Here is a 26,927-nt window from a genome sequence, read left to right on the forward strand (position 1 = left end):
CTATTTAGACCGGGCCACTTTGTTCCTCCACCAAACTATCCAGAAGCTATAAACTTGACAAATGGCGTCCGATAAATGTTGTTTAAGGCTAGATTAAATTTCTCTAAAGCTATGCTATCCTGGTACATTTGTTTAGTGCTGATGTGATGAATAGTTTCAATTTAATTTAGTGATTTAAAGGAAGCTTTATAGTTAAGATAGGAAAAGAGATTGATATAAAAATAGCTCTCCTAGAGTCGTATTTCTCATGTCTGAGTATCAAGATCTTTGAAAAGAAACATAGAAGAAACGATTTCCTCAGCTGTATTAATGAAGTAAATTCTTCTTACTATCTCAAAAAATAAATTCCACACACTATCTAATCATTAACTAAATTACAGAGTATATCCTATACCGCTACGCTAACTATATTAAAACGCTAACGCGAACACTAAAGGCTCTTTGTTTTTTAGTTGTTCAGATTCAGGACTCAAACCTCTATTGAAAAAGTAAAAAGCATGATCACTTTATTGTTCATTAAACGTGTTCAAAGCCAACTACAAATATCAACGATACTAATTAGAAGAAAAACAGAAAACACAAACAGATTTCCAGCTCACCAATTCTTCTATATAATTAACTCAAGCAAGTCAGAAACTCGTTTCATAAATACTTTGTATTGCAAATTTTATTTATTTTTAATTCATTCATTCATGTATGTATGTATACCCATACTTATTATATTATAAACATAAAGTGTCTTTGTTTGTCCTTCTTTCACGTCAAAAGGCATTATTAAATTGAGGTGATTTTTATTTTTTTAGTGTTGAGTTAGTCGGAAAGTTACAATATTAACCCGAGCAACAGCTAATAAATATAAAATTCGTTTACAAACCTATTCGATTATATCACTGACAGGTACATATCGAGTTATCAACTCGACTCCAACTCCAACCAATCTAATTTACATGAAATGTGATTAACATGTAATATTAATCGAATTTTATTATTTTCGATCTGAAAGAACACCAATAAACAATTATGATATACCTATTCACAGGAATCAAGAAATTATTATTATAGATTTATTTATTTTTTATACTACTGAGTATACGGCATGCATGCCGCCCACCTGATGAAAAGTGGTCACCGCAGAATATTAAACGCTATTTAGATCTTGTGATTTTTGTTACTGAATGTAATAAATACAATGAACAGAGAAGACAAAGATTAAATCAGAAGAAAAATAACTCATAACATAACGTGTATATGAATCATGAACCAGTAAAAACAAAATTAAACTATCTGAAACAGTTTCCGATGCCTGACATTAATTTGGTTTTCACTTATAATTTATAATTTGCTGTGGCGGAAAGTACGGCTCTCCGAAAATATGAAATTTGTTTTAACTATTCGAAAATATGTAGTTTATTTGAAACGTAAAACCAGAGGGAGTGACATAATGTTGGTTTGGTAATCTAAAACATAGAGTTATATTAATATTATTATATACATATTTTTTTTCTCAAACAGAAGAACACCCGTCGTTTCAAAAAAACTACTCAAATATTTGAGTGACAGTTAAGCAACAACCTCCTGGCTTTCAAAGCAAATAACGGCGCTCCCATGACGTACCGCAGGTTATACATGCAGTATGTCACGACTGAGGTAATCGAATATTCCAGAGTCCAGACTAATCTGCTTGATGACTGGAAGCATTATGAGCAACAGCGCTAGGAAATAACGAGACTGTAGAAGTATAACTTGTGGATAAAATATATTTTATCATATTTTTGCTTAAATTTGTTTTAGCTGTTTTATGGATTAGATTTTACAGAGCCTTACTTACAATTTCGAACTTTACAAGCAAATATTACAGTTACAACTTAACGGAAAAGATTCGCTGATCCTTTAAGTTGAACTCATCTTGACTTTAACGCTGTTATAAAATACTAGCGACCGGCCCCGGCTTCGAATAGGTACAATATCATGCACATTATACACATATAAACCTTCCTCTTGAATCACTTTATGTATTAAAAAGCCCGCCCCAAAATTCGTTGCGTAGTTTTAAAGATCTATGTATATAGGGACAAACAGCAAGGAAGCGACTATGTAGTGATGATTACTTACGAATATTTAGAGCAGATATATCACCTGGTGATTTGACATCAATGTGTGAATATACAGTCGAAAGCACGTCAAGTTATCCAAACCCATAACAAAATCGCCGCTATTGCGGTTGCATAGAGTTCCATGCAGGGTAATTTGGGAAGGGGTGAGCTGTACATCTGATTCTATCGGTGAGATTATATTACATAATATATATACAGATAGATAACAACAACTTTTTTTCAATGTTACCATACCATGTTTAGTCGATTTTGATAATTTAGCCATGATGTAGCCCTGTGTTAAGCTGTTTTTCTTATCTGTTTTTGATTATTTTTATATTACATTCATGTGGTTGATATTTCAGCTATGAAAAAAGTTCATTGTAGAAATATCAATGATTAATTCTGTACAGTTTTTATTCCGTGTTACCCAATTCCCTTAATTAAAACGATTGGGTCCAATAGGACTATTCATGGGTTTTACTTGCATTGATTGGACATGCCATAGTAACGAGACGCGACCGAATGCCGAATCAATATTATATCTGCTGATTTCCTATCTTTATGATTACTGAATATTTCAGTCGATTCGATTCGACCTGAATCGTTCGATGACGGCTTTCAATAATTGTGAATGTTGTTCCACTGTTCAAATGGGTTTTAAATTTGTTGAATGTGATGAAAATGAAGGTTTTCTACAATACGGTAAAATAACGGCTATATTTCCCATTTTACAAAAACCTCTGCCGCTCAAAAACTACTGCACGGATTTTCATGCGGTTTTCACCAATACATCTGTATGTGTTCTTGAGGAAGGATTAGATTTTGTTTTTACCCAAGCGAAGCCGGGACGGGCCGCTAGTTTTAAATAATAAATTAGACAAATATGCAGATATCATATTATCTTTTAGTAGTTTTATTTTTATAACAACCTCAAATGAAATGAGGAAAAAATGCTTATTTTAAAGAATAGGTACATACTCCGTTTCTTAATTAGACTGGACACAGTATTCTTTGGGTGAGATGAACAGTCCTCTTTGGCGTTGAGTTTAACCTACGCGCCGCTGACGTTTAGATAAAATGGGATTACTTTGCGTTTTTCTGCGCAGGTTAAAATCAACGTCAAATTTGTCTTGTGCAACTCACTCTACACTGCATAAAAGAAGTGTCAATTTGAGATTTTGCCAAGAAATTTCCAGCCGATGCGACGATTATATCATCGGGCTACAATACGGCGTCAATTTTATGAAGTGAGGATGTGGCCAATCTTCATGATGGACCTGGACGTTTGTACCTATTACGGGGTGAGATGAGAACCGATTCAAACCGCTTCTAATTTTCTTTTGTTAGTCAAATAGCTGTTGCTAGGGATACGTAATATTCACATCAAAAAATCGCAGTGTGAACTTTTGAAGACCATTTGGAACATTTGCTGAGTCCATTGTTCATGTCCATCACTCAACCAATAGACTGAAAATACGGGAGAATTATTGTACTGCTGTATATTAATTATGCAAACTCTTTTTATATTATTTTTATTTTTATTATGGACTGAAGACGTGGTTCAGTACTAAACATGTGCATTCAGGCATTAAAACGTGATAAAACAAACACTAAGATTTTTCATTTCTAACGGTGGGTTGTGTGTTGTGTCAGCTTTAACGTTAACTTTAACATGCGCAGAAAAATGCAAAGTACACCATTTTGTCTGGCGGCCGGTCAAAATAAACGTCAAAGTTAAAGGTACAACTCACGGTAAGTTTTATGACATAAATGCCCGGTAATCAACACTTCGTCATAAAAATTTTATGAAACCCCCACTTAATTCGTAATTGCAAATTCGTTCTAAATTGAGGCGAATGGCTTTGGCGACGGTTTGAACCTAAATTGCAGTGGAGTGGTGGCTATATAATTTTATGACGGCAGGTCATACCACCAGCGATCGCACTGTGCAACATTTGCGGTGCACTCAATGGTTTTATTACAGCACATGCTTAGCCTGTTATTCATAAAAAGAAGTTAAATTCAAAGTTTTGTCACAATCGCACTTTACACTATTTGATATTGACAGAACGGGACAAAACATACTTTAGCTTGAAGTAGCTTCAACTTTTTATAAATAACGGGGTTAGAGGATACACAACCCATGATATTGTTATAAGTGATATAAGCGAAAAATGGGTTAGGTAATTTGCATACAAATTTTAGACAAGAGAAACACAGATTCCATATCATACTTTTATCACAAACTATTGCATTAATGAATACATTCAAATGAGTACCTATTTCCTAATTCATCAAGCTATTTACATGATATCAAAATTTCTAATTCTCTTAAACCCACAACAAACACGTCATCTGATTCGAACGTACATACATACATCTGAGAATAAATTGTATACACACCATCTAATTAACTTGAGGGAATTAAAACCGGGATACGGGATTATATACTTGGAAAACTTATTTCGGCGTTAAGCCGTCGGAATTTTATTAGTCTTGTTATGTGTCTCATGAGAAGTTTTGTTTAAAACAAACACGAAGACGCTTCTGAACTATTTATTCAAGTCTTTAATTTGAGAAAGGTCAATTTAATATATTTTGCATTACGAACAATACTTTGCGTTGTAATATATATGTTAATGTTAATTATGTATTTCCAATACATTATTGCTATTTTTAATACTAACACTCGAGAGATTCTATAACAAAATAGCGTTACATATTGTCTATAATAGTTGAATATTATCCAAACATTTCAACATAAATTTGGATGTGAAAAAATAGGTTGGAACAATGATATAAAAATATTGTACAAAAAATGTTCATTACACAAGTGGACAGCAAACTTGTCTAAAGAAGAAGTGTGGAAGACGTTGTCTCACGTCGTACAACCTGCAAAACATATTTAGAAGCACGTCTAAAGTCGTGTTATGAAGTCCGTGCTACGTGATCTCTTCGGGGCTCCTCTTTCTCTTGTTAATTTTATAAAAAGGGCTGGGGCCTTACCATCATCTCTTAACGCGAACCACTTTACGACTTAAACTGATCTGCATCGCAAATTCGTACCATCGACTTAATTTTTTGTATGAATGCGATTCATTTTAGGTTCTCAAATTGAACTGAGTTGCATTGGAATCGTTCTGTAAAAGTTGATGGTAGGCCAGGCCTGCAGGTCCTTTCAAAAAAATTATTGATTTTTGCATTTCTATTGTCATTATGTTAGTTTTTCTCATCATTGAAAGTTCTGTGGTGCGGATAGAGTTTAATAAAGTTTCACATTTTTCTTAACGAATAGTTCCAACATTTTTCACAATTTTCAATATCCTTATAATGATTTAATAACTTTCCTATGATTTTTCTCAGCTCTCCCGTGATCCATTAGGATAATTGCAGCCTCTGATAAGTTGATAAGATAACATTGTTATGTTAGTTAATTAAGGGATGATTGATTGCAAGGATCCATTATGGAAAGCTACCCTAATTGTTTGTGGTATGCATCGTCGCTTTTAAATTAAAGCTATACTCCAACCAAACGATTTATGTTATTTAAACTTTCATGGGGAAAAATTTAATTAAATCTCGCATTAGCAGGATTCAACTTGTGTCCGTCATCTTTGACTGTGCACTGAGGTAAAATTATAGCGAAATATTAAATAAATTTCTATGTATATAAATATTTTATATACTTATTCATAGAAACAAAAATAATTATAACTGCATAATATGTGAAGTGATAAATAAATTATAATATATATATATATATATATATATATATATATATATATATATATATATATATATATATATATATATATATATATATATATATATATTATAATTATTATAATAATTATATATATATATATATATATTAATATATATATATATATATATATATATATATAATATATATTATTATATTATTAATATCATTTCAAATAGTAACAAATATAAAGACCTACGCATTTGTTGTATAGTTAAATACAAATTGGTTATTACTTCCATGGAACACATTTTTTTACAAATAGTGATCGCGACTACTGGGTGACCAAGATAACGGTTTTAAATCTAACTTAATAGCGTAATTTGCAGATAAATTAAGTGGTGGGGCCCCTTCAAATTAAGGCAAATTTAGTTTCCAAGATTGCGTTGATTTTACGGTCGCAGACGTCAGTAATTTTCTCAAATTCAATTTGTGATGAATTCATTTTCAAATTTGTTTTAATAAGTGAATTCAAATTGTTAAGTCCATAAATTTTAACGCTAGCATAACTTAAACCTATAACTGCTCGCAACTTCTCCAAATATAATAAATATTTTCATACTAGTATAAAGAATAAACGGCTGAGAAAATAGTTTAAAATGGTCGGTGAAATTCGTATAGCCTCTAACATTTGACCTGATTTAGTGAAACATTGTTCCCAAGATCGGCCTTGTGTAACTTGGCCTTACCCGGCGTCCTAACTGCACTGTTGAATACTACACGACGCGTTGCGACGTTATGGTACCAAATCTTAACGCGATAACACGCGGCAATATTTCGCGCTGCGTCCCGTTGCGTCGTTGCATATGTAGCTAAGCTGGGACGCCTTGCGACTCCGCCGGCACATATGGACTTACTGAAATTCAATTAAATTTACCGATAAACTGTAATAAATAGTGCAATATCTCATTGCCGTAGCGGTGCTACGAGCTCCGAGCCGCTTTTCGTAGCTGCTCGTAGCCGTTGTCTACGACGTAGCACTGTTCGTTATTTACTGTTCTTATTTCTTAAGATTTGCAGTAGTTTAATTTTTCATGTGTTATTTATTTTGGAAATAAATATATTAATAAATAGATTATGGAATGTTTAATAAAAAGTTTAATTTTAAAAGGTCTATATTTAAGTACATTATAAATGAACAAAAGCTCATAAATATTTAAATTGGAAATGATTTCTAACAAAGAGCTTTCGTTTTAAGTACGTTAAATGTAGGCTACATTTAACGTACTTAACGTGATCATTAAAAATCATAAAGAGCTAACGCAAAGACCCGGTCGTGTTTAATTTTAAATTAAGGCTGCTGCTGGCTGTGATTTAGGCGTCGCAGTCGCACAGCGAGCGGGAAGCTCAGACATACTGGTATGTAAATAGATGCTCTTCAGTTGGGCAAAAAGTAGCGTGTAATAAAAAAGTATAAATTTAAAATTATCTTTATTATTGTAAACCTTTAAAAAGTCTGAATCCTGGTTCATGATTCTCTTTGACCATTTACTTACTTATTGTACTTGCAACTTACTGTTATATTATACTAGCTGCGTTCCGGGGCTTCACTCCCGTAAGAATTTCGGGGTAAAAAGTAGCCTATGTATTATTCTAGCTTATATTCTTAATGTACACGGTATGTATCTATATACATGTAAATTTCATAAAAATCCATCTAGTAGATTTTGCGTGAAAGAGTAACAAACATACATTTATAATATTAAGTAGAATTACGAAATTTACATGTTATGTTACGAAATCATATTTAAATTTCGTATTGTATTTGGCTTCTTCCACGAGTTTCTTCACCTGTTTGCATGTGTCATGGACAAAAAAGTCGGAATAGAATTTGGAAACATCTGTCGCCATCCTGAATAGTTTTCTTTGAGGAGTTTCAAAAAAAGGATCCGACAAATGGAAAAGGAACATCATCAGGAAATAACATTGCACAAAGCATTAAATAATACATGCAGAACAGGAAACAATCCAATTCCGTGTTGCCCCCACTTACTTTGTAACGTACGATAATTTCTTTGGCAAGCGCTTTTATCCAATTCTTGAAAAAGACATTCCTTCATACGAAAGTATTCACTTAACGTCCAACTAATGCGGGCAGTTTTTGCTTGCAAATATGAAGTATGAAGTTTCGAGTTTCACATGAATGAGAGATTTAAAGAACCCTTCTTCTACGTGTGTCAAAGGGTGTTATTTATAATTATTTATATCGTTTCGGTGATGTCACAGATTAGCGCGATCTTATACCAATTTGCTGGGGCAAACAAATCAAATGTATATATATATTCTCATAATGAAACACGATACTACGATCAATTGTATTATAAGATTTTTTTTAGAAACATGCGGTCACCTCTACTCACTCATACAACATTTGGAGAATATTATTTTATTATACATTTTTATGAGTTGATGGCAACTGCACAATTTATGCTATATGTGCGTCTTCTTTGCGTGTCGTTAGGATTTGACAACGAGATCAAGTCAAATCATATCTTCGCAAAAATGGGCTACCAAATGATATGGTTACATGTCCGTAAACAATGATCTTCAGCTATATTATATCAGTTTAGTTAGATATAGATTGCGAAATTGCTGTCTGATTTGTCAGAATATACTTTGTGAAACTTAGCTGTAAGAAACTTTGTCAATAAATATATTTTGTTTTATTATGTTACCGCCACATAGAGGTGAGTTCGACGTACGTAAACGTAAAATTACTTAATTATAAATAGTACTCCGTTACCCGGCATTCTATGAATTTAGTCCACTGCCGACCACCACATGTTGATTAAAGTTGTAGTTAATTACTTAACCGTAATTGTTTGCGTGTCGTGCACCCCCATCATCCGTGGGCAAACTGTACAGAGGCACCTAATCTCCAGAGCTCATCCGGCGTCCTCACCGAGTGCCTGAGCGCTGCAGGACGCGGTGTGACTCTATGCGTCTCGTTAGACGATTTGTTGATTATAATGCGATTCCCAACAGCATAAATTTCGACCATGCCGTTTCGCCCGGTCCTGGTACACGGGCTTGGTTACTACTAAGGAGTTTAAAACCCGTGCGAGGTTGTAGAAGTAAAAGTAGGACTGCCCCTTGGCTCTATCCGATACTGCACGTAACAGCCGTGGAAGAATGATAGAAGAAGCCGAGAAAACGCTCAGATTAAAGAGACCGTTTGATAATTTTACATTACGCGTCACAATGATTTTTCGCATTTGTACCTCAGTTAGGACGCGGACTCTGGATTTCAGGAAGATTAAAATTTTTATGTAGAAATGGGAATCCTGGTTTAACTCCACCCCCTTTCATAACGAAGGTTGACGCGCCATTTTATTTCAGTACTATCTACCTACTGACCGCGGCTCCGCCCGCGGACAATGTGTTATGGATGTTTTTACTCAAATTTTCACGCCTTCAAAAGTTGACTTTTGAGAAACCCGAAGTCAGTGCTTCGGATATATACGTCTATCTATATCAAATTTAATTAAAATCGGTTCAGCAGTTCTAATAATATTAGTAGTTATTATTTAAATGTTGAACCTAGATTTGATTCTATAAGCCACTTTAAAACTGATTTCGAACAGTAATGCATATGTTATTATAGTTTAAACCGAATTCAATGACCACACTACGTTTTATTGATTCGTGACAAAAAGCCCAGTTAAGTGCAATGAATATTTTATGTATTCACTTTATGTAAATTATTTTCATAATGCCGTGGAAGCAAATTCATTATTACAGAATTAATTTTCTGATTAAAGTTTATTTATGACTGTAATGTAGGTAATGAATTAAGAGCTGTGTGAAAAACTAAAAATATTGAAATCTTATTTTTAACAATAAGTTTATATAATTTATTCAGATTTCTACTTCTGCTAACTCGTTATGGAAATACGACCATAAACTGAAACCAAATCCTTCAATTGCTTCATAATTTACAGCGGAAGCTCTGTCTCTGAGTAATTGAGAGTCAATCAAACAGTAAGAGGTGGAACAGTGTTACTGTCCACTTCGCCACTAAGCAGTGGAGGGGCAGGCGCGGATCCAACGTTGCGGGCAGGATGGGCATGTTCACAGTGCCTGAAAATATTTTTTTACATTAACTTCTTAAATCATTAATTTTGAAACAGATCTCAATGATTGTTAGCTGTTTGTGCGCAAAAAAAGACATTCCAACATCTTTTGTATGCTGGATATGGACCCAAGCATGGGCGTGGGGAGGGGGAGGCAAACTGACCACAACTTTAATTGTATTTCGCGGCCCTAACAGAAAGACGCCCCGACAATCCCGAACTCTTAACAATGTCGCCAAGTTTCCCCAAACGCCGGATTAACGCAGATCTAACGCCAATAAAACTTTTGTTTACGACTGTTTTACTCAAATATTTTTATTTGTGTAACTCGCCTTTGTACCCTGGGGTACGTTATTGACGGTTAAATGACCTCTTTGTTCAAAACTTTTATTGAAATTCCATCTAATACTGTATAATGCGAAGTGGAATTGGATCTTAATTTTATATTTGACAAAAGATACAAATAGTTCGTACAGTCGACCGCACATCAACCTATCCAAATTCATTGCAAAAAAGGGTAACTTAGTGCATCTTTATATTAAAGAAATTATTAAGCAGTTTTTAATCTATGATCTTAAGATTACTTGTGTATCAAAGTTTTGTTACCTCTCTCTCATCTGAGTCTTCACGGTTTCTTCCTCAGGCGCAAAGAGTCTGAGCCCAGGGTCCGCTTTGAAAGTTGGCTGAAAACAGAGGTGTGCATTTATTAAAATTTATGTTCAATTTCGGAGACAGATTTAAATATTCATAATGTAAAAAGACATCAAAGTTTATGTCAACAATCACCATTATTATCGCAGACTTCTCGCAGTTGAATTACTTTGTTGAATTTTCAGTGCTTTAGTTTTCAAATGAAGCTGATAAAATTTAAGTCTTATTTTTTTAACGCATAACCAGTTAATGTATAGAATATGTAGATGTTTTTGCTCATTATTAGTTCTTTGTTCTTTATATTCCACTCCACTGCTCGTCAATATATAGTCAACTATTATGTAATATTTTATATGTATAATTTAGATGACTATGACTTCATCTATAAGGAAGGCCAGTGCCCCAGCATTGGGAACATTAAAATGGATGAAGCATGATGGTGATGAAGTTTCAATAAATTAATTGAACACTCGAACGCCATGAGACAGATAAAGTGAAACATTTTGAAGGCGCGTAGCACTAGTAAATTTTGACGTTAATTTTAACCTGCGTATAGTCAACAGCACATCAAGTTACCCTGCATGAAACTCTATGGCGCTGAAATAGCGGCGAGTTTGCAATGAATTTTGGTAGGTTGATGTGCTGTTGACTGTACAAGTACGCAATTTTATCTGAACAATGGCGGCGGCGCGCAGGTTAAATTTGACATCAAAGTTGACTGGGGCAATCGAACCCAAACTATTGCTGAAATTTTACTGTTTATTTTATTCCTTTTTTCAAGTTCCTTAATAGGGTAAATAACCTTGTCATTTACCCTATTAAGCTTGACAAAGATATTTAAGATTACTGTGATAATTCCTAGATTTTAATTAGGTTGGAAAGACCATTTATACAAATAAGAAAATCATACATATAAACTCAATCATTAAGAAAATTTTTAAGAAATTGTTCATTGTAATTGTACTATGTCTACCCGCCGCGTACAAAAATTATATAACATTAATTTTAGCTCAAGCATTTACGCCCCGGGGTTTAGCTAGTTACCAGCATGTGTAGCGAACTACATGACTGCAGAAGACAAGGATGCTACAAGGAAGGCGCATTACCGAATCATAGGCTGAAATCAGGTCATGCCTCGATGCACTTAAAGCCCAGTTTACAATGCAGGTAAATGCTGAGGCTGCGTGCGACGTGTCCACGTGACCAGACATGTGCATAAAATATTAACTGTGTTGTGACAGCAGGCATTATGGAGACCTGCCAGCATATTATGTACCCGCCGGCTTCGACCGCGTAATTTTCCAACGGGATCAGTACCTATTTTTTTCCGTAATGAGAGCCTAGGTCCTTCTCTGTACTCCTAACTATATGTCTGCAAAATTTCAAGAAGATTGATTGAATAGATAAATTGTAAAGAGGCAAGTATCAAAAATCAAATTTACTTTTAAGCTGTACGACCTATTTATTCACGTCTTAATCTCATACGGGGTAGGCAGAGCCAAGTGTTGCGAATTGCTAAAATTCTCTTAATTTCACCAATAAGCTGTGCTAAGTCGTGTATCGAATCTTGCTTTAAAAAACAACATTCGATATAACGAGATATCAATTAATCAACAAAAAACTACCGATACAAGAAACATCCGGCTTCTTATCAGACAATTATTCCGTGTGCATAGGGCCTAATATTTTCCTGTACCAACAGACAGGGAGCCCCTGGGAGCAGATGACTAATGGCTTTTGGAAATTGCGTTCGCTAATAACTTCAGACTTTTCAGATACCACGGCCAAATAAGGGCGAGCACGGGACGAGATGTAAATATAATTTGAGTTTCCCGCTTTTCGTTGATTCCCCAATCTCACATCTGTCATTGTTGCTTTGGGAATATTTTAAAGCAAATAAAGTTTATTTCTAGTTTGCCAGCCATCATTATTTAAAAACGTAATATAACATAAACCTTACATATTATAAAAAGAAATCCCCCTCGCGTCGACTGTCTGTTTGTTTACATGAACACAATAAACTCAAAAACTACGGGAAAGATTTTTGTATTGATATTATTAATAATTAGTAGATAGTGTGAGAGGAAGGTTTAGGTTTATAATTTATTATGATTTTACCCGAGCGAAACAGGGACGGGCCGCTAGTGTTATATAAAAACGATAAAAAATTGAAAATGCGCTAAAATAATTATTCACCTACGAATATTTACTACAAGTCATATACCAATTCACATAGGCATACACGGACACGCCCATGACTGTAGAGAAATAGATTGTCAACGACAAATCAACGTTTCTAACATAGAACCGCAATCGTGAGGCACAACTAGTTAAATCGTATGAAAACGATAACGTTTAATTTGCGTTTAAGTCAATCCCTCGAGGGTTATTAACTTGCTAATCTACTGGAAAGGCGTGAATATTATACACGACTACGCGAGACTTAACCGACATAGATATAAAGCAGCTATGGTATATATAAATAATTAAACCTATAATTATAGAATTCATTACGATGATATATTTTTTTAGAACGTTCGGTTATGTAACTACCAAGAATGCCGAAGACATGCCCAGTGGAATGGAAAAAGGGAGGACCCTCCGTTCCGCCGCTTAACTGCTGCGGCAATAACCAGGAATACGCTTCGATGAGATGTCATTTTGAAACAAATGTTAAAATGTGTTGATATAAAATGCAAAAAAAAAAACAGAAGTCACGTGTTTTGTCACTCGTTTATAAACTGACATGACAGTTCATAGACGAGCGAAAAAACAGATTTAATAAAATATACCATCGATTTCAAGTTCTACTTAAAAGATCAAAGTTTCCGGTGATCAAGTAACTTTCAAAAGACAATTGTCTGTAAAATTTATCAAACATTAGCGACGCTCTCACGGTGCCAGATAAGTTTGTCAATTTGTAGGTTACATACCCCGACCAAACATGTCCTTCCGAATTTCCCACATGAGTGATGCCCGCAGGGCACAGCTAGTGATAGTCATAATTCTGTGCTCAACACGCCTGCTCCATATCCAGTTAATTACGATCACATGCTCTCATAATTTACGTCCCGTGTAATTCTAGTCTTATTTCAAGCTACACAGGAACATAAATTATTTTATTTTACTATATTAATCTAGGGTTATGGATTAACGAATAGAATACTGTTAGCAAATGGATTGTTTTTAACCCCCCGACGCGAAAAGAGGGATGTTATAAGTTTAACGTCTCTGTCTGTGTATCTGTATATGGCATCGTAGCTCCCAAACGGATGAACCGATTTTCGTTTAGCTTTTTTTATATTAGATAATTTTATCCCGAGTGTTCTTAGCCATGTTTCATGAAAATCGGTTCAGCCGTTCAAAAGTTGTAGCGAAATGAATATTGAAAGTCGGGAGTTTTTTAATTTGTCTAACAAATAAACTTTTTAAGATAAGATCTGCGAAGTGCGGTGATGATTTTGATGTACAGTGTAACCATAAAAGTGGAACATTATCACTAGTCACTCATCATCAGTAATTTATGCGACCCACTACAAGGGCACAGGCCTCCTTATGGATGGATAGGGGCTTTAACAACTGCAAATACAACCGGGATCAACACGGAGAAGCTGAAGATAAAAAATTTTTGGTCACCCATCCAATGACCGACCATTGTGAGAGTGTCTAATCGTCACTATTGTGATAGTTTTACAAGCCGAGCGCGTTACCACTACGCCATTAACCTCCTAACTATTCACTATATCTATTTAAATTTATTCAAATAACTTAGGCTTGAAACCAGCACAGACTGTGCTATGGTTTAATAGTGGTAATAATATTTATTATTTCATTTCTAGCTACAACGCTCGCAGAGCTAACGCAATAATTTCCATCTAATCAAGTCATATTTCAGAAAACAGAAGCCAGCCCTGATCCCAGGATAGAACCAGCGCCGGCCGCTGTAATCCAGTTACTTTTCCATATAACTAAATTGCTTTTCTGTTATGTAGCATATTTTCTTAATGCAAGTTCCTCGGCAGCGAAAGTTGATATTTAAATGAATCTTAGTTTTATAATTTATTATTATAAATAAACTGATGTTGCTCTTATGTAGTGAATGTCGTATGAGTCGGCTAAGGGACATATAGCCTAGGTTACAATAACATTTCCAAGGAGGGTTAACGTCAGGTAGGCGGCCGGTTACTGCTGAGTCTTCAGAATTTTAAGGTTTTTTTACGTAGAGATAGACTCTTAGAGCGAGATGGACTTTTGAAGAGAGAAACTATTTTGAATAAAAGAGAACTTATTAATTTCAATGTTCGGTATAATGAAACCCACATACAAAGGTATTAGTTTTATATCAAACCGATCAAAAGTTTTAAACCAAAAGTCTCGCAAATGTATACTAACTTAAACCTACGCTCAAATTATAATCTGAAACACAAACTAGCGTAAAGTTAGATCGTTTCACAAATGATAATTAAGTAAATATAAACATTTGTGTTTAACGTGTTATAATAAAGATAGACAGTTTCTGCCACCAATTTATAAATAAATAGATATAAATATATGGAGAAATCACAAAGATTAAGTTAGTAACTAGTTTGAAAGTAGCCAATATTACTGCTTAAACTGCAAAGTCTAGTAAACTAAACTGTAACGCTATGCTAATCCTCGCTTTTCAGAGAAAGTCTTCATTTTCCCTTAAACAACTTAGAGGTTGGCGGTATGACGCATTATCTGAAATTAAGGTGAAGCCTCCTGTTAATTTCGGTGAACCCACCGCTTTAACTCAGGTAATTAAATCGTTAATCAACTTATGAATCCCTGTAACAATAGAGTTCCCGTGGCGCCGAGATGTTTACGTTATACTAACATAGTTCTGAGACTGGGTAATAATATAATAGTGATAATTTCATATACAGACTTTTTTGAAAATAGTAATGTGATGAAAAGCGGTGGTGGTGTAATGGTTAAGACGCCCGTGTGGATGGAAAGGTCCCAGGTTCGAATCCTACTCATGTCACATGCGTTTGTATACCAATCTGACTCATGTATAGTACCTAGTTTAAATCCACTTGCTTCCGGTGAAGGAAAACATCGTGAGGAAACCTGCACACTGGTTGATTATTATTATTAACTTGTGTGTGAAATAACCATGACCACGACCCTCAGCCATGAGGAATACGACTATGAAGAAGAATGTGACAAAAGAAATTTGGAATCGAGCGGGAATGAACCCACGCCCTTGTTTATCTGGGACAGTGCTGTTAATCACTGAACCATCGAGACCATGCCAGGTCGGCCTAATTATGTCGCCCGCGTGTTTTTTCAACCCCATCATAGTAATTTGTCCTATGCTTGAAGGGTGGCCTTTAACTACATGCATACCAAATTTCATTAAAATTGGTCCAGCGGTTTGGCTGTAAAAGCGAAACATTCAATTTATAATGTTAATGTGGATCAGTATGGATTTGTTGCGGTATGATAGAAATAAAGTATATTTTTACGGCATATTTTCTATAAATAATGAATAATCCAATTAAGGTAATACTTTTATAATGAATCAATAATGTCCCACTGCGGTGGGCTTAGCTAAGATGAGAAAAAGTATATTTTTTCTCATTTGGCTTTCCTCTAATTGATCGAATAGCTTCCCAATTAACTTCGTTTGACATCATGTGTGTTTACAGAATCAATTCTTATGAGACAACTTTTCTATAAATTATGTGTTTCCTCAGTAGACGAATCGAATATGAAATTAAAAAGAGATTTGTTTTGGTAGCGATGTCCCAATGCTAGGCAAAATCCTCATCTAATTTCTTCCAAGCATCCCTTTGGTCCTTTTTCTCCATTCTTTGTCAAACGCCTTAAAGTCATTAACGTCCTTCGCCTTCCTCTTGGAATTGTTGGAATCCATGCGTTTAATATGTGTGAAGTGAAAAATATATCTTATTCCTAGAATAATGCTGTACATTATTCATTGAATTACCCCTTGCATGGTATATAAGCAGTAATTAAGTAATTTAATCGACAAATATCAATAGACTTAATTAATAATAAATTATCTTCACCTGCGCTTTGGAAGTCGGCAGTAGACTTAGTTTAAGTATTTTTTTGACGTCAATAAGTGATGTACATCATCCTAAATTGAATAAAGAAATTTGAATTTGAATTATATATTATTACCATTCCGTTTCTTTTTCTCTAAACTCCGCCGGCAGTGCACATTTTTCAATGGCCGACATCAAAACCTATTTACCGATGCCACGTTTTTCCTCCGTAAAGTTATGTCGTTAGAAGTTGTCATAATAGAGTTGAAACTACAATATAATTTCATTCGGTACAGTTTGTCTCATTCCCTCTTTGTATAGTCCATTCCAGTTTGATAATTTCCTAGTAAACTAGTAAACTAAAGAGCATCTTGTTCAAAGTAATAAAACAAAATAAATAAAACATTAGACTAGAAAAAAGAAAAACGTGATGTAATGTTTCATATGTCTTATCTATGGATCGTTCACAAAATAAATTACAGTAGAAATACATGTTTTAAGAAACAAAATATATTTTGTAAAAATCGTTTAGATTCATAAAAATAGCTCGTGACTTCACATAACTTGCTTGTAAGTTGTATCTTCTAGAATTAAAAAGCTGATATAGGTCGCGTGTAGTGATGTCACTACAATCGATGTGTGTTATATAATGACGGTCGCTGCATGTAGTCGGTCAACAAGGTATTTTCAGAACAACAAAATTAAGTTCTGAATTGCTAATTTTAGTTAAAGTATTCCGCTCAGAGCACCAATTTGAGGAGCCAAACTTCAATCGAATACCAGCTATCATTCCATTTAGAGCACTTTTTCATAAAAACAAATAAACATTGTAAATAAACAAATTATTTCTCACAAGTACAAACGCCCGAATTGAACCGCTAAGTAAAATAATGGAGTTTAGATCGGTGTTTTCAATGGAATAACTAGGTGTTATTGTAGTCAGATTCCTCTTATATTTCACCAAAAAAGGCTACCGCATTCTTTATTCTTTCATCTAACCCTCACAACATTCTCTGCACCTGTCAAAGGTACAAGATGTTTGGAAGATAACGCACGCTCGAGATCTCGGAAGAGGCCAAATGAACAGTGGCCTAAAAGAGATCCTGATTACCTTGGGATTTCTACACTTTCAATACAGAATCAACCTCTTATTATACAGCAATATAATTTTACAGCGATATATATAAATTAAAATAGACTACGAAATTGGTTGGATGGAACTTTGTTTCAATAAACGTTTTGCTTTCGAATACAGGTTTTACCTAATATTTTATTTATTTTCTACAAAATTAAACAATAAATACTGTGAAAACTGGTGTGTAAACAAATTAGTACCACTTTTTAAGAACTTATATTTTTTACATAAAGCTGTTCCTTGATTATTGTTATTTTCCCTCAGGTATTTAAGTAGCCAATATTTTCCCACAACTTTTGCTAAATGCTTTTTCGAGTACTTCCACCGGTACCTTAAGTATAATTTAGCACGGCGAGGAAGCTCAAACTCTGGGTATTAAAATGTGAAGCGCAGCGTAATGGCTAATAAATCAGACGGTAACTTTAATATATGGCGACCACGTGACTGTTAGCATTTTGCTAAAATAACTATGTTTCAAAATTGTATTTTATATATTTTGTATTGATCGCTACATTCTAGGATCTTTTCAAGTATTATATAACAAAATTATTATAAATTTAAATCTTGCAATGTTTATGTATAAGTGCTGTCTACAGGGGTCAAATATCCTAAAGTTTATTTTGTCTCTTGTGCCAGGTGCGATGGTGACAAAATATTTTTTTTAGTTTAAAATATGCATTAGCTTAAAGTAAACCTTTTTATGAATAACGGGGAAGATAAATAAATAAGAATTAAGTCAAGACTAATTCAGTAACTGGTATTATATACTGTCCTTGTACAATTGTACTTATATGTACATATTTAGCAAATATTTTTCAGTGACCTAAATGTTTGCATTCTATTTTTGTAAGTGAAGAAGAATCCAAGTTCTATGCCTCTCATCTTCAGCCATTCTGTAGTCATACAAGGAGATAGTTAATTATTAATCTGGACAATTTATGACCTTCTTAGCTTTCTTCGTCTTTAACCCCCCTCTAATCTCAAAATGACTACTGATCAGATTTTCATGCGTCACAAATATACAAAGTTATCTATGTGAACAACTTTCAACATTGTTAGAAGATATTTTAAGCTATTTCATTGTTCCAGGGAATTCAAGTTGGTGCTGCAGCCGGATCCCAGCTCAGTGTTTGCTGACGGCGTCCAGTTCCAGTCGTCCAGTGGACCAGTCGACTTCAACACTGGACAGGTCTACTCTGGCAAGCTCGAAGGTACGTGTCCAAATATGTAATGTCTTACTAGACTCATTCTTATTTACTTTGTGTTGAACAAACCCGTCCTTCTTATCAAATAACCATACATTTTCCCTATCCTAAAGATAGTTTCTAAAGCATAACTTCTCAGAAGGTCTCAGAAATGTATCAACTAATTGGCTTATTATTAGGAGCGGGTACAAAATTCATAAAGCTAATGGAAAACTTAACGAAAGTAATCACTATATAACATAATCGTTAATATCAATCCGATTCAAACTTAATTTCAGTTGAGTGATTCATTCAATATCCTCCAGGCTTGTTAGGATAGTTCAAATTCAAACTAGTCGATTTATTGGTCAAGTCCACTAGCAAGTACCCTAATAAACTGTTAATGGTTGTTTGAAGACCATATTACTATTACATATTACTTGTGAAAAGACAATTTTTTGGAAACGTTAGCGAAATGGTGAGTCCTGTTTTTCCAGTTGACAAGTCAACTACTGGGACTAGTGAATGTGACATGCATATTTTCCGACCATTAAATAGATGCTAATTTTATCCTAGCTAATTTTTATTCTTGTGACTATTTGAAGGCCCCTATATTATTAGAAATACCAATGAAAAAAATAATGTGATAAAAAATGCTTTCAAAGATAATGACAAAAATAAAATCACACACTTTTGGACACGTCGTTCTTGTCGTGCGTAATGACTCGCGGGTTGCCTCGAAATCGATCAATGTGAAAAATGTCACAATGTTCTAACAATTCTAACTCGCGAAACATAAATACAAATTCAGAAGTAATTGTACAAATAATATTGACAAGTTTTATTAAAAACTCCCCTTTGATATTCTTACTTTAATTTCCAATTTTGCACCACTGAAGACTTTTTAGATATTAAAACGATCAAATGGTTTTTTTCATAAGCTTTTGTCTTTGGAATCAAAGGAATATTGTCTGAACTAAACCTTCAAAAAGTAAATTCTGTGGATAAAATTAAAGACTTACAAAAGTAAAATAGCAAAGTTGACTTAATCATAAAAATATTAGTCTGTTTTAGATATTTTCATGCACGTAATGGAAATATTAAGTTTCTGAGAACAATTTGCTTTCTATGTTTATCCTCGATGTTACATAAATGTACTCAGAATCCATAAAATTGCAAAGATCTAGGACGCCGAAAGCCTCTAACGACGGCTAACCTCTACCTACGTGGAATGGCGCGGGAATATTAAGTGACTCCAAAAAATACGTCAAAATGGTTTGGCACTGTGGATTATTAGCAGGCATGTCGCGTTGGCCAAAAACTAGAAGCGGCAGGGACTACGCTCTTATATTTCACTGAGATATGACAGCGACTACAGTATACAGTAGAGACATTAGATCCATATAAGATAGCGATTGTAAACACCAAATCAGTCACTCATACGAGCTTTTTGACAGAATGCAAAATAGCATAGTTTAACTACAGGATACTATGAAATCGGGCGTTTGACGAAAAAATAAATAAATACACCCCACCTAACCCCTGGTAATATTTAGTGATTTTTTTTAATCTCCTCCCCCCTTTTAAGCCTCGTGTGATTAATAGACGAACCCTAATGGCTCACTAAATTCTTTAATGTATTGTATACTGATAGTCCCTATTAGGTTTTTTACGTTCATTCATATGTAGATATAATTCAGTGTAATCGAATTTCCCTTTCAAACGAGTATCTTACGAGTGTTTTATCCTTGGAAGATCAGTCGTCACATCATATCGGGTCATAGTTGGCGCCAATTCAACCTCTTTGCATGACACGAAGCCGGCTGTTACCTTCCCTCTTCTACATAATCGACCTCTTCTTATTCACCGCCCTCACAATCATTATCCATTATTCCAGGTCACTTCTCCGCGAGTTGCCAAACGAGTTACACTTTATTTTTAAACCTTTCTTTCTTAGTTGCGAGTTCCTATATATAATACATGGAACAAGCCAACAAAAAATCCAATTAAAGTTTATTTTGATTCTTGCAAGATTATTTTTTTTCGCACTGTGTTTAATTTAATATTTCAAAAGTTTACCCCGGATTTGGGCTTTTCAATCGAGGCGAAACAATTTCCTTAATTACAGGTCGGTAGTTTTAGAAAATTAAATCTTTTCCTTAATCGCCTTATGGCCCCGGTGATGGTTTTCTTTTAATTTTAAGTAAGAGTCAACATTTAAATTGCTTTTTGGCGGCAACTTTCTAAATTTGAGTTCCTGTTGTTGTAGGAAGGATTAAAATCGCTTTATTAAGTTTTTGTTTTAGCAGAATTAAAGCGCGCGTTTATCTTGTTTCGGTCGCCCCTTGACTATTATTATAATCTGTGGTCTGGTGGTTGAAATATAGATTTAGAGATGACAAAAAAATATACGAAAACGGATCCTGGACTCCAATGCTTTATGACTGTAAAAGCAATTGGCAATATGCTCATTCGCATTACAGATTCGCAGAATAAAGAGAGATGAAAGCTGTCGACGTGCGTTTTTGAGTATTATTATTTAAATAGGTAGCTCTTATTTCAAAATCTGAACTTAATAGATATAATAAAGCACCTATACTACTATTTCCTGACACGACTAGTAATCCTACTATATGTCTAAAGTAAAGTCTTTGAGGTAGCTAACTAGTTGAGCATGAGTTCAAGTAAAATCATTGTGCACTAAAGCGGCTAAAGCCGGAACACTGCGTACTAGGGATTGCAATCCCGCAAAACGGGCTGTCCTCATCACGGATCCCGCGGTCAACGTAATAACATCTATGTAAGAGAAAATTACGATTTCATTTGTTAATCTAGTCAAAATAAAACTGAATTTAAAATATCAAACTTAAATTCGTATAAGGGTAAAATTATATAAAAGTTAGTAGTTCGGCATCAAGCCTAACATTTCCATATTAAGATCTAATAAGAGCGATTACTAGTACCTACACAAATAAAATTATTTTAGAAATACATTAAAAACCTCTAAAAATTAGAATGTAAAACATAATTTCAAAATTATGCATAATCGAAGATGCATGATCCGCGCGGTATTGATCAATCATCATCATCAGCTTATATAGTCCTCTGCTGGACATAGGCCTCCCCCAAGGTGTGCCACTGTCGTCGGTTTGGGCTTTATGCATCCAGTCATACCTGTAATCTTTCGCAAGTAATCGCGCCTTATAGCCAGTATAATACATTAACGGTATAATTAAACGATCCCGCATATCAATCCCGCGGGATTGAATGCGGGAGTAATGGGAATGCATCCCTCCCGTGTTCATAAATATTACAATTTACTAACCGCGGCATAGAACTTTGCTTTTAACTATTGGAAGCTAAGTAACAATCTACTTTACCTTTGTAACTTGAAATACTTAGTTCTGGCTCCCGATCACGCTAATAAATTCAGCTAAATCGCAACTGAACCTCGATTATTCTGCTATAATGTTTTCTCTTTCGCTATCGTGAATGTAGTTTGAAAGATTTTAAGAAATATTTCTCGAAACCTGTGCTCGAAACGCATCTTAATTAACTATTCCTTGAAGCTCACTCGAATATTTCTATCGCGAGCGCAACTATAAGGTGGCTTCGAGGAATGTCTGGATTTTTAGAACAAAACCAATATTGCCATTGTCAAATTAATAGGTTTCAAAGAGAAACATGTAACTGAAAAGTTCAATAGCGTTCCAGCAGAAAAAATCGTGAAGAATCAAACCATGCTACTTGTAGCGGCACTTTCACTGACTTTTATTTTATTAAGAAAAGTTTTCATCATGATCATATGATCAAATGAAGTGCACTGTCAAATTCAAAATTCTTTATTACTTAAAACACATGATACAATAAGGATGTGATTGGAGTCTCCTTTTAAGCGTGCAAGCCTGTGCCAGGAGACCCCGCTCTTTCATAAAAGCATACACTTAAGTACTTAGGTTTAGGTAGGTACACTAAAAAGAAACACACTGTAAAGAAAACAATAAAACCGTTATGTGTAGTTTAGTTCCGAGGAGTCACCTATTTTGTAACAGTAACATCGCCGTTATCTTTGTGACAGCATCACCTGGTTCCCGCGACCACACAGCCTTTGTTTTGTAATTACATTACGTACTAGTTGTTATGGCATACCAGCTATCCATGAGACTAACGTCCGCCGGTGCACCACTTTTGGTAGGAATTCGGTGGGTGCGCTATACATGCACCACAATTGCATGCATTACAATTCTATACAACCGCGCGTGTACACGTGCGATACGCGTGCGGTGTATGCACGCCTTTAGTTTAACATAAACCATTTTATCTGTTATCTAGCTTAAACTACAGTACTCTTTATTGTACTGTGTTTATAACATGCAGTAGACGCACATGAATGAAAAAAATCTAATAACTAATTTTGCGATGCATGATGGCATGATAATGAAAAACATGTATGTAATAATATTATTTACGCCTACCATACGAATAATCGTACTTATTTTTAGGACATTAGGTTAAAGTAGAAAACGATTAACTCTTTGAAGATGACACATAATCTAGGCTTTTAAAGGCCCTTTTTGTCTCCCTTTATGCCTAAGTCATTAAGCAGTAATTATGTACATTAAAAATGACAATCCGTTTTATTATTCTCTTTAAAATTAACAACATACTCTAATGACTCTATGACGTAAGTAGGTTTAAAAAATTAAAAAGCTGAATAGACCAGAATTATATTTAGCAAGTTGTGCGCTATTTCAAAAGCCTTAACGAAGTTTTAATAGCCGCAAACGGATTCACGGCCATTCGCTGTTTTCCACATCGTTAAGACAAGCAATTAAACATGGGCTCAAAGAAGTTGTACTTTGTGGAAGTTAATAAAACGGATTTATATGCGGCGGCCCATCTGGGTACGGGTGACAAAGTGAAATTTGATGGAATTACTTTCAAAGTTTAACGGGGTAGACTTATTCAGGGCTTGCTAATTTATTGTACTTTTTTTGTTCAAGCCCATGAAATTATTTCTACTTTGAGAAAATAAATTTCAGTCTTGCGTGCGGTCTTCATGAGGTGAATGCAGATGCGGCAGCACGATACACTTAACCTAATAGATATGTGATTAAACTATCTATATCCATGTAAACTATGCATATAAAGCATCTAGACTAAACTAGATGCAGTTTTTATCCGCGACCCTGGGTAGGTGCCGCCCGTGTAGGATGGAATTATAGTGGGCAGAAATACAGACATTATTCTATTGACATCAAACAACATATTTGCAATTTATAACATTAATATTGGAACTCTCGACAAAAATGCCTAAAATCATTAAAAATTCCAGCAAACCCACACTTCACCCGTGTTTTTCACAGTTGATGCTCCCTTTTATCAGAAAATTAATGAAATGGAAGGTGGAGGGTAAGATGGTGTAATTACAGTTATTTATGGGCGGTTCTCTCCTACTGCGACTGCAAGTTGTGATTTTAATTCATTCTGAGCCCCGGAGCTCTTTGCACCTCGAATTAGTTTGCATAAAATATCGTTCGCCATTTATAAATGTGTCCCTGAGTGCTTTGTATTTCAAAAGGTTATTTCGGTTGATATTACTTTCATTTACGGAAGTGCTATTGATTTGCTATTGAGTACATATCTAAACAGATATTTAGTCCTTGTTAAGTTCAAAGCGTTGCTAACCTTCTTTCGTTTTAGGTTTCTTATATTCCATTCATATAATTTATATTACTTTACTATTCCTTAATTTATAACTTTTATATTTCATTGACAGATGATGATTCTTCGCACGTGTATGGCGTCATCACATCTGACGGCCTGTTCGACGGGACGATCTGGACGCCGAGCGAGGAGTACTACATCGAACCATTGTCCCGGTACAACGTCGACCATCCTAACATGCACAGTGTCATCTACCGCCGATCCGACGTGGAGGACCCTCAGCAAGCAGGGTCGCCATGCGCTTCACATCTCCTCCATATCAAAAATACTAGACAACACCCCGGCGAACTCTTCAATTTCACCGAACATCGAAACCTACAAGACCTCATTTCTGATACACTGAATAATTACACAGAAGACTTGAGCACCGAAATAAATAGACGCAAAAAGAGATGGCTCCCGGAAGACGAGATGCAAGACGATGAGCCAAAGAAAAATCCCGAATTACCTTTAGATTTAAATTTCACTTATACGCGGAACACGGACGAAGAAAAGGACAGGAAAGAGTCAAGCACTAAGAAACCAAAACCTAAGTATGATATAAGTAACCTCGTGACTAAAGTACGATACGATTCCGAAGAGTCGAGACGAATGCTCGATGAAAGGAAAAAAACTATTTATATTACTAAGGATTTAGTTAAGAAAGAGCCAATAGGTACGTTGTCGGCCAACGGGACCGACGATGGCCGCCACGTGAACAAGAGAGCCACGGTGGACCCTCGGAAGACGACTTGCCTTGTGTATCTGCAAGCCGACCATATGTTCTTCCAGCGGTATGGGTCTGAGGAGGCGTGTATCGAAGTTATGACCCGCCATGTGCAAAAAGTGAACGCAATTTACAAAGTTACAGGTAGGACGTATATTCAATATGCATATTATATCAGACACTATATGTTGTGGCCCCGCCCTAGAACTTGGCGTGTGGTTGCGTCCTACAATTGAACTACACCATCCATACCCTTTTGGGAATGTGTCGCATAAGGCGAGTAAGGGATACATAGCCTTGCATAGTCTTGGCAGCTAGGCAATAATAGAATTCTCAAAGAGTGTTGATGTCAAGCAGGTTATAAAATCACTGTCAAATCTTAAATTTTCTATCAGACACTACTATCAAAACTCATTGATATACCTTACTCAAAAACATCTACCATTACCATTCAAATTATGCTTTTGACATTTAATTACACAAAACAATTGTTATATTTTTATCAAAGTATATTTTACTGCCGAGGGTACTGTAAGTACTCGTAAAATAAACTTATAAAAGTTTACTTAATTAATTTGAATCTCAATTCAAATATTTGACACGGTTCTTCATAAGCAACATTGAGACACGACGTTACGTAGACGCAAATAAACATAGCAATTAATTTTCAGATTTCAATCAAGACGGCAAGCCAGACAACATCACGTTCATGATCAAAAGAATAAAGGTGCACACACTAGACGCCCTGAAGGACCCCGCTTACAGGTTTCCCAACAACTATGGTGTTGAGAAGTACTTGGAACTTTTTTCAGGTACCTTGTACCTTTGTATTTTTCATAGTTAAGTCTATTTTGTTTGTAGAGTAACTACTTAACTCTTTTTTTTTCATTCTTATCTAGTGTGTTATTGCTTAGTCAGATCATAATGTTTATTTTTATTTTTCAAATTGAACGAAATAGTATACTTAATTAACGTATGTGAATTAACCCAGGTAAATTAAGTCTCTGCCCCACATTACTAATTACCTTACTATTAATTTTTTTATGGTAATATTAATAAAAATTTTGTCTCAATGTCCACGTAATCAATAAAGCGAATAATAATAATCTCCATACAGATTTTTCCGGTGGCATGAACCGCGGTCTTTGAATAATTAACATAACTCATTTTGTTCATATAGTTAAAGGGTATTATCCAGGGATCGTTCAATACGCCCCAAGACGATCATAACGCTGTCGCTGAGACCTTTACAATTGATCACGCTGATCTCCCACGTGCAAGTTTACTGTTTATGAAATACTAGCTGCGCCCCGGGGCTTCGCTCCCGTGGGAATGTCAGTACAAAAAGTGTTAAAAAACCTTATATGTGTGGAATATAAAACCTTGTATGTACACATACAAGGGTTTTTTAACAGGTATATTCCATCAGTGTACCAATTTCATAAAAATCGGTCCAATAGATTTCGCGTGAACATACATACATACTTACATACACACATCCTCACAAATTTTCGCATTTATAATATTATATTCAGAATTATGTAAATAATACGTTAT

At 34.9% G+C, this 26,927-nt stretch overlaps 1 protein-coding gene across 1 annotated transcript in view; it reads left to right on the forward strand.

Moving 5' to 3' along the window:
• LOC128671140 (uncharacterized) overlaps positions 1–26,927 on the forward strand; it is a 143,200-nt gene that overhangs the window by 105,598 nt on the left and 10,675 nt on the right. The window contains 3 exon segments of the mRNA XM_053747368.1: positions 18,843–18,964; positions 24,717–25,514; positions 26,042–26,182. Coding sequence (XP_053603343.1) covers positions 18,843–18,964; positions 24,717–25,514; positions 26,042–26,182 — 1,061 coding nt within the window.

This window comes from Plodia interpunctella, chromosome 7 (assembly GCF_027563975.2).
Source record: "Plodia interpunctella isolate USDA-ARS_2022_Savannah chromosome 7, ilPloInte3.2, whole genome shotgun sequence".
NCBI lineage: Eukaryota > Metazoa > Arthropoda > Insecta > Lepidoptera > Pyralidae > Plodia > Plodia interpunctella.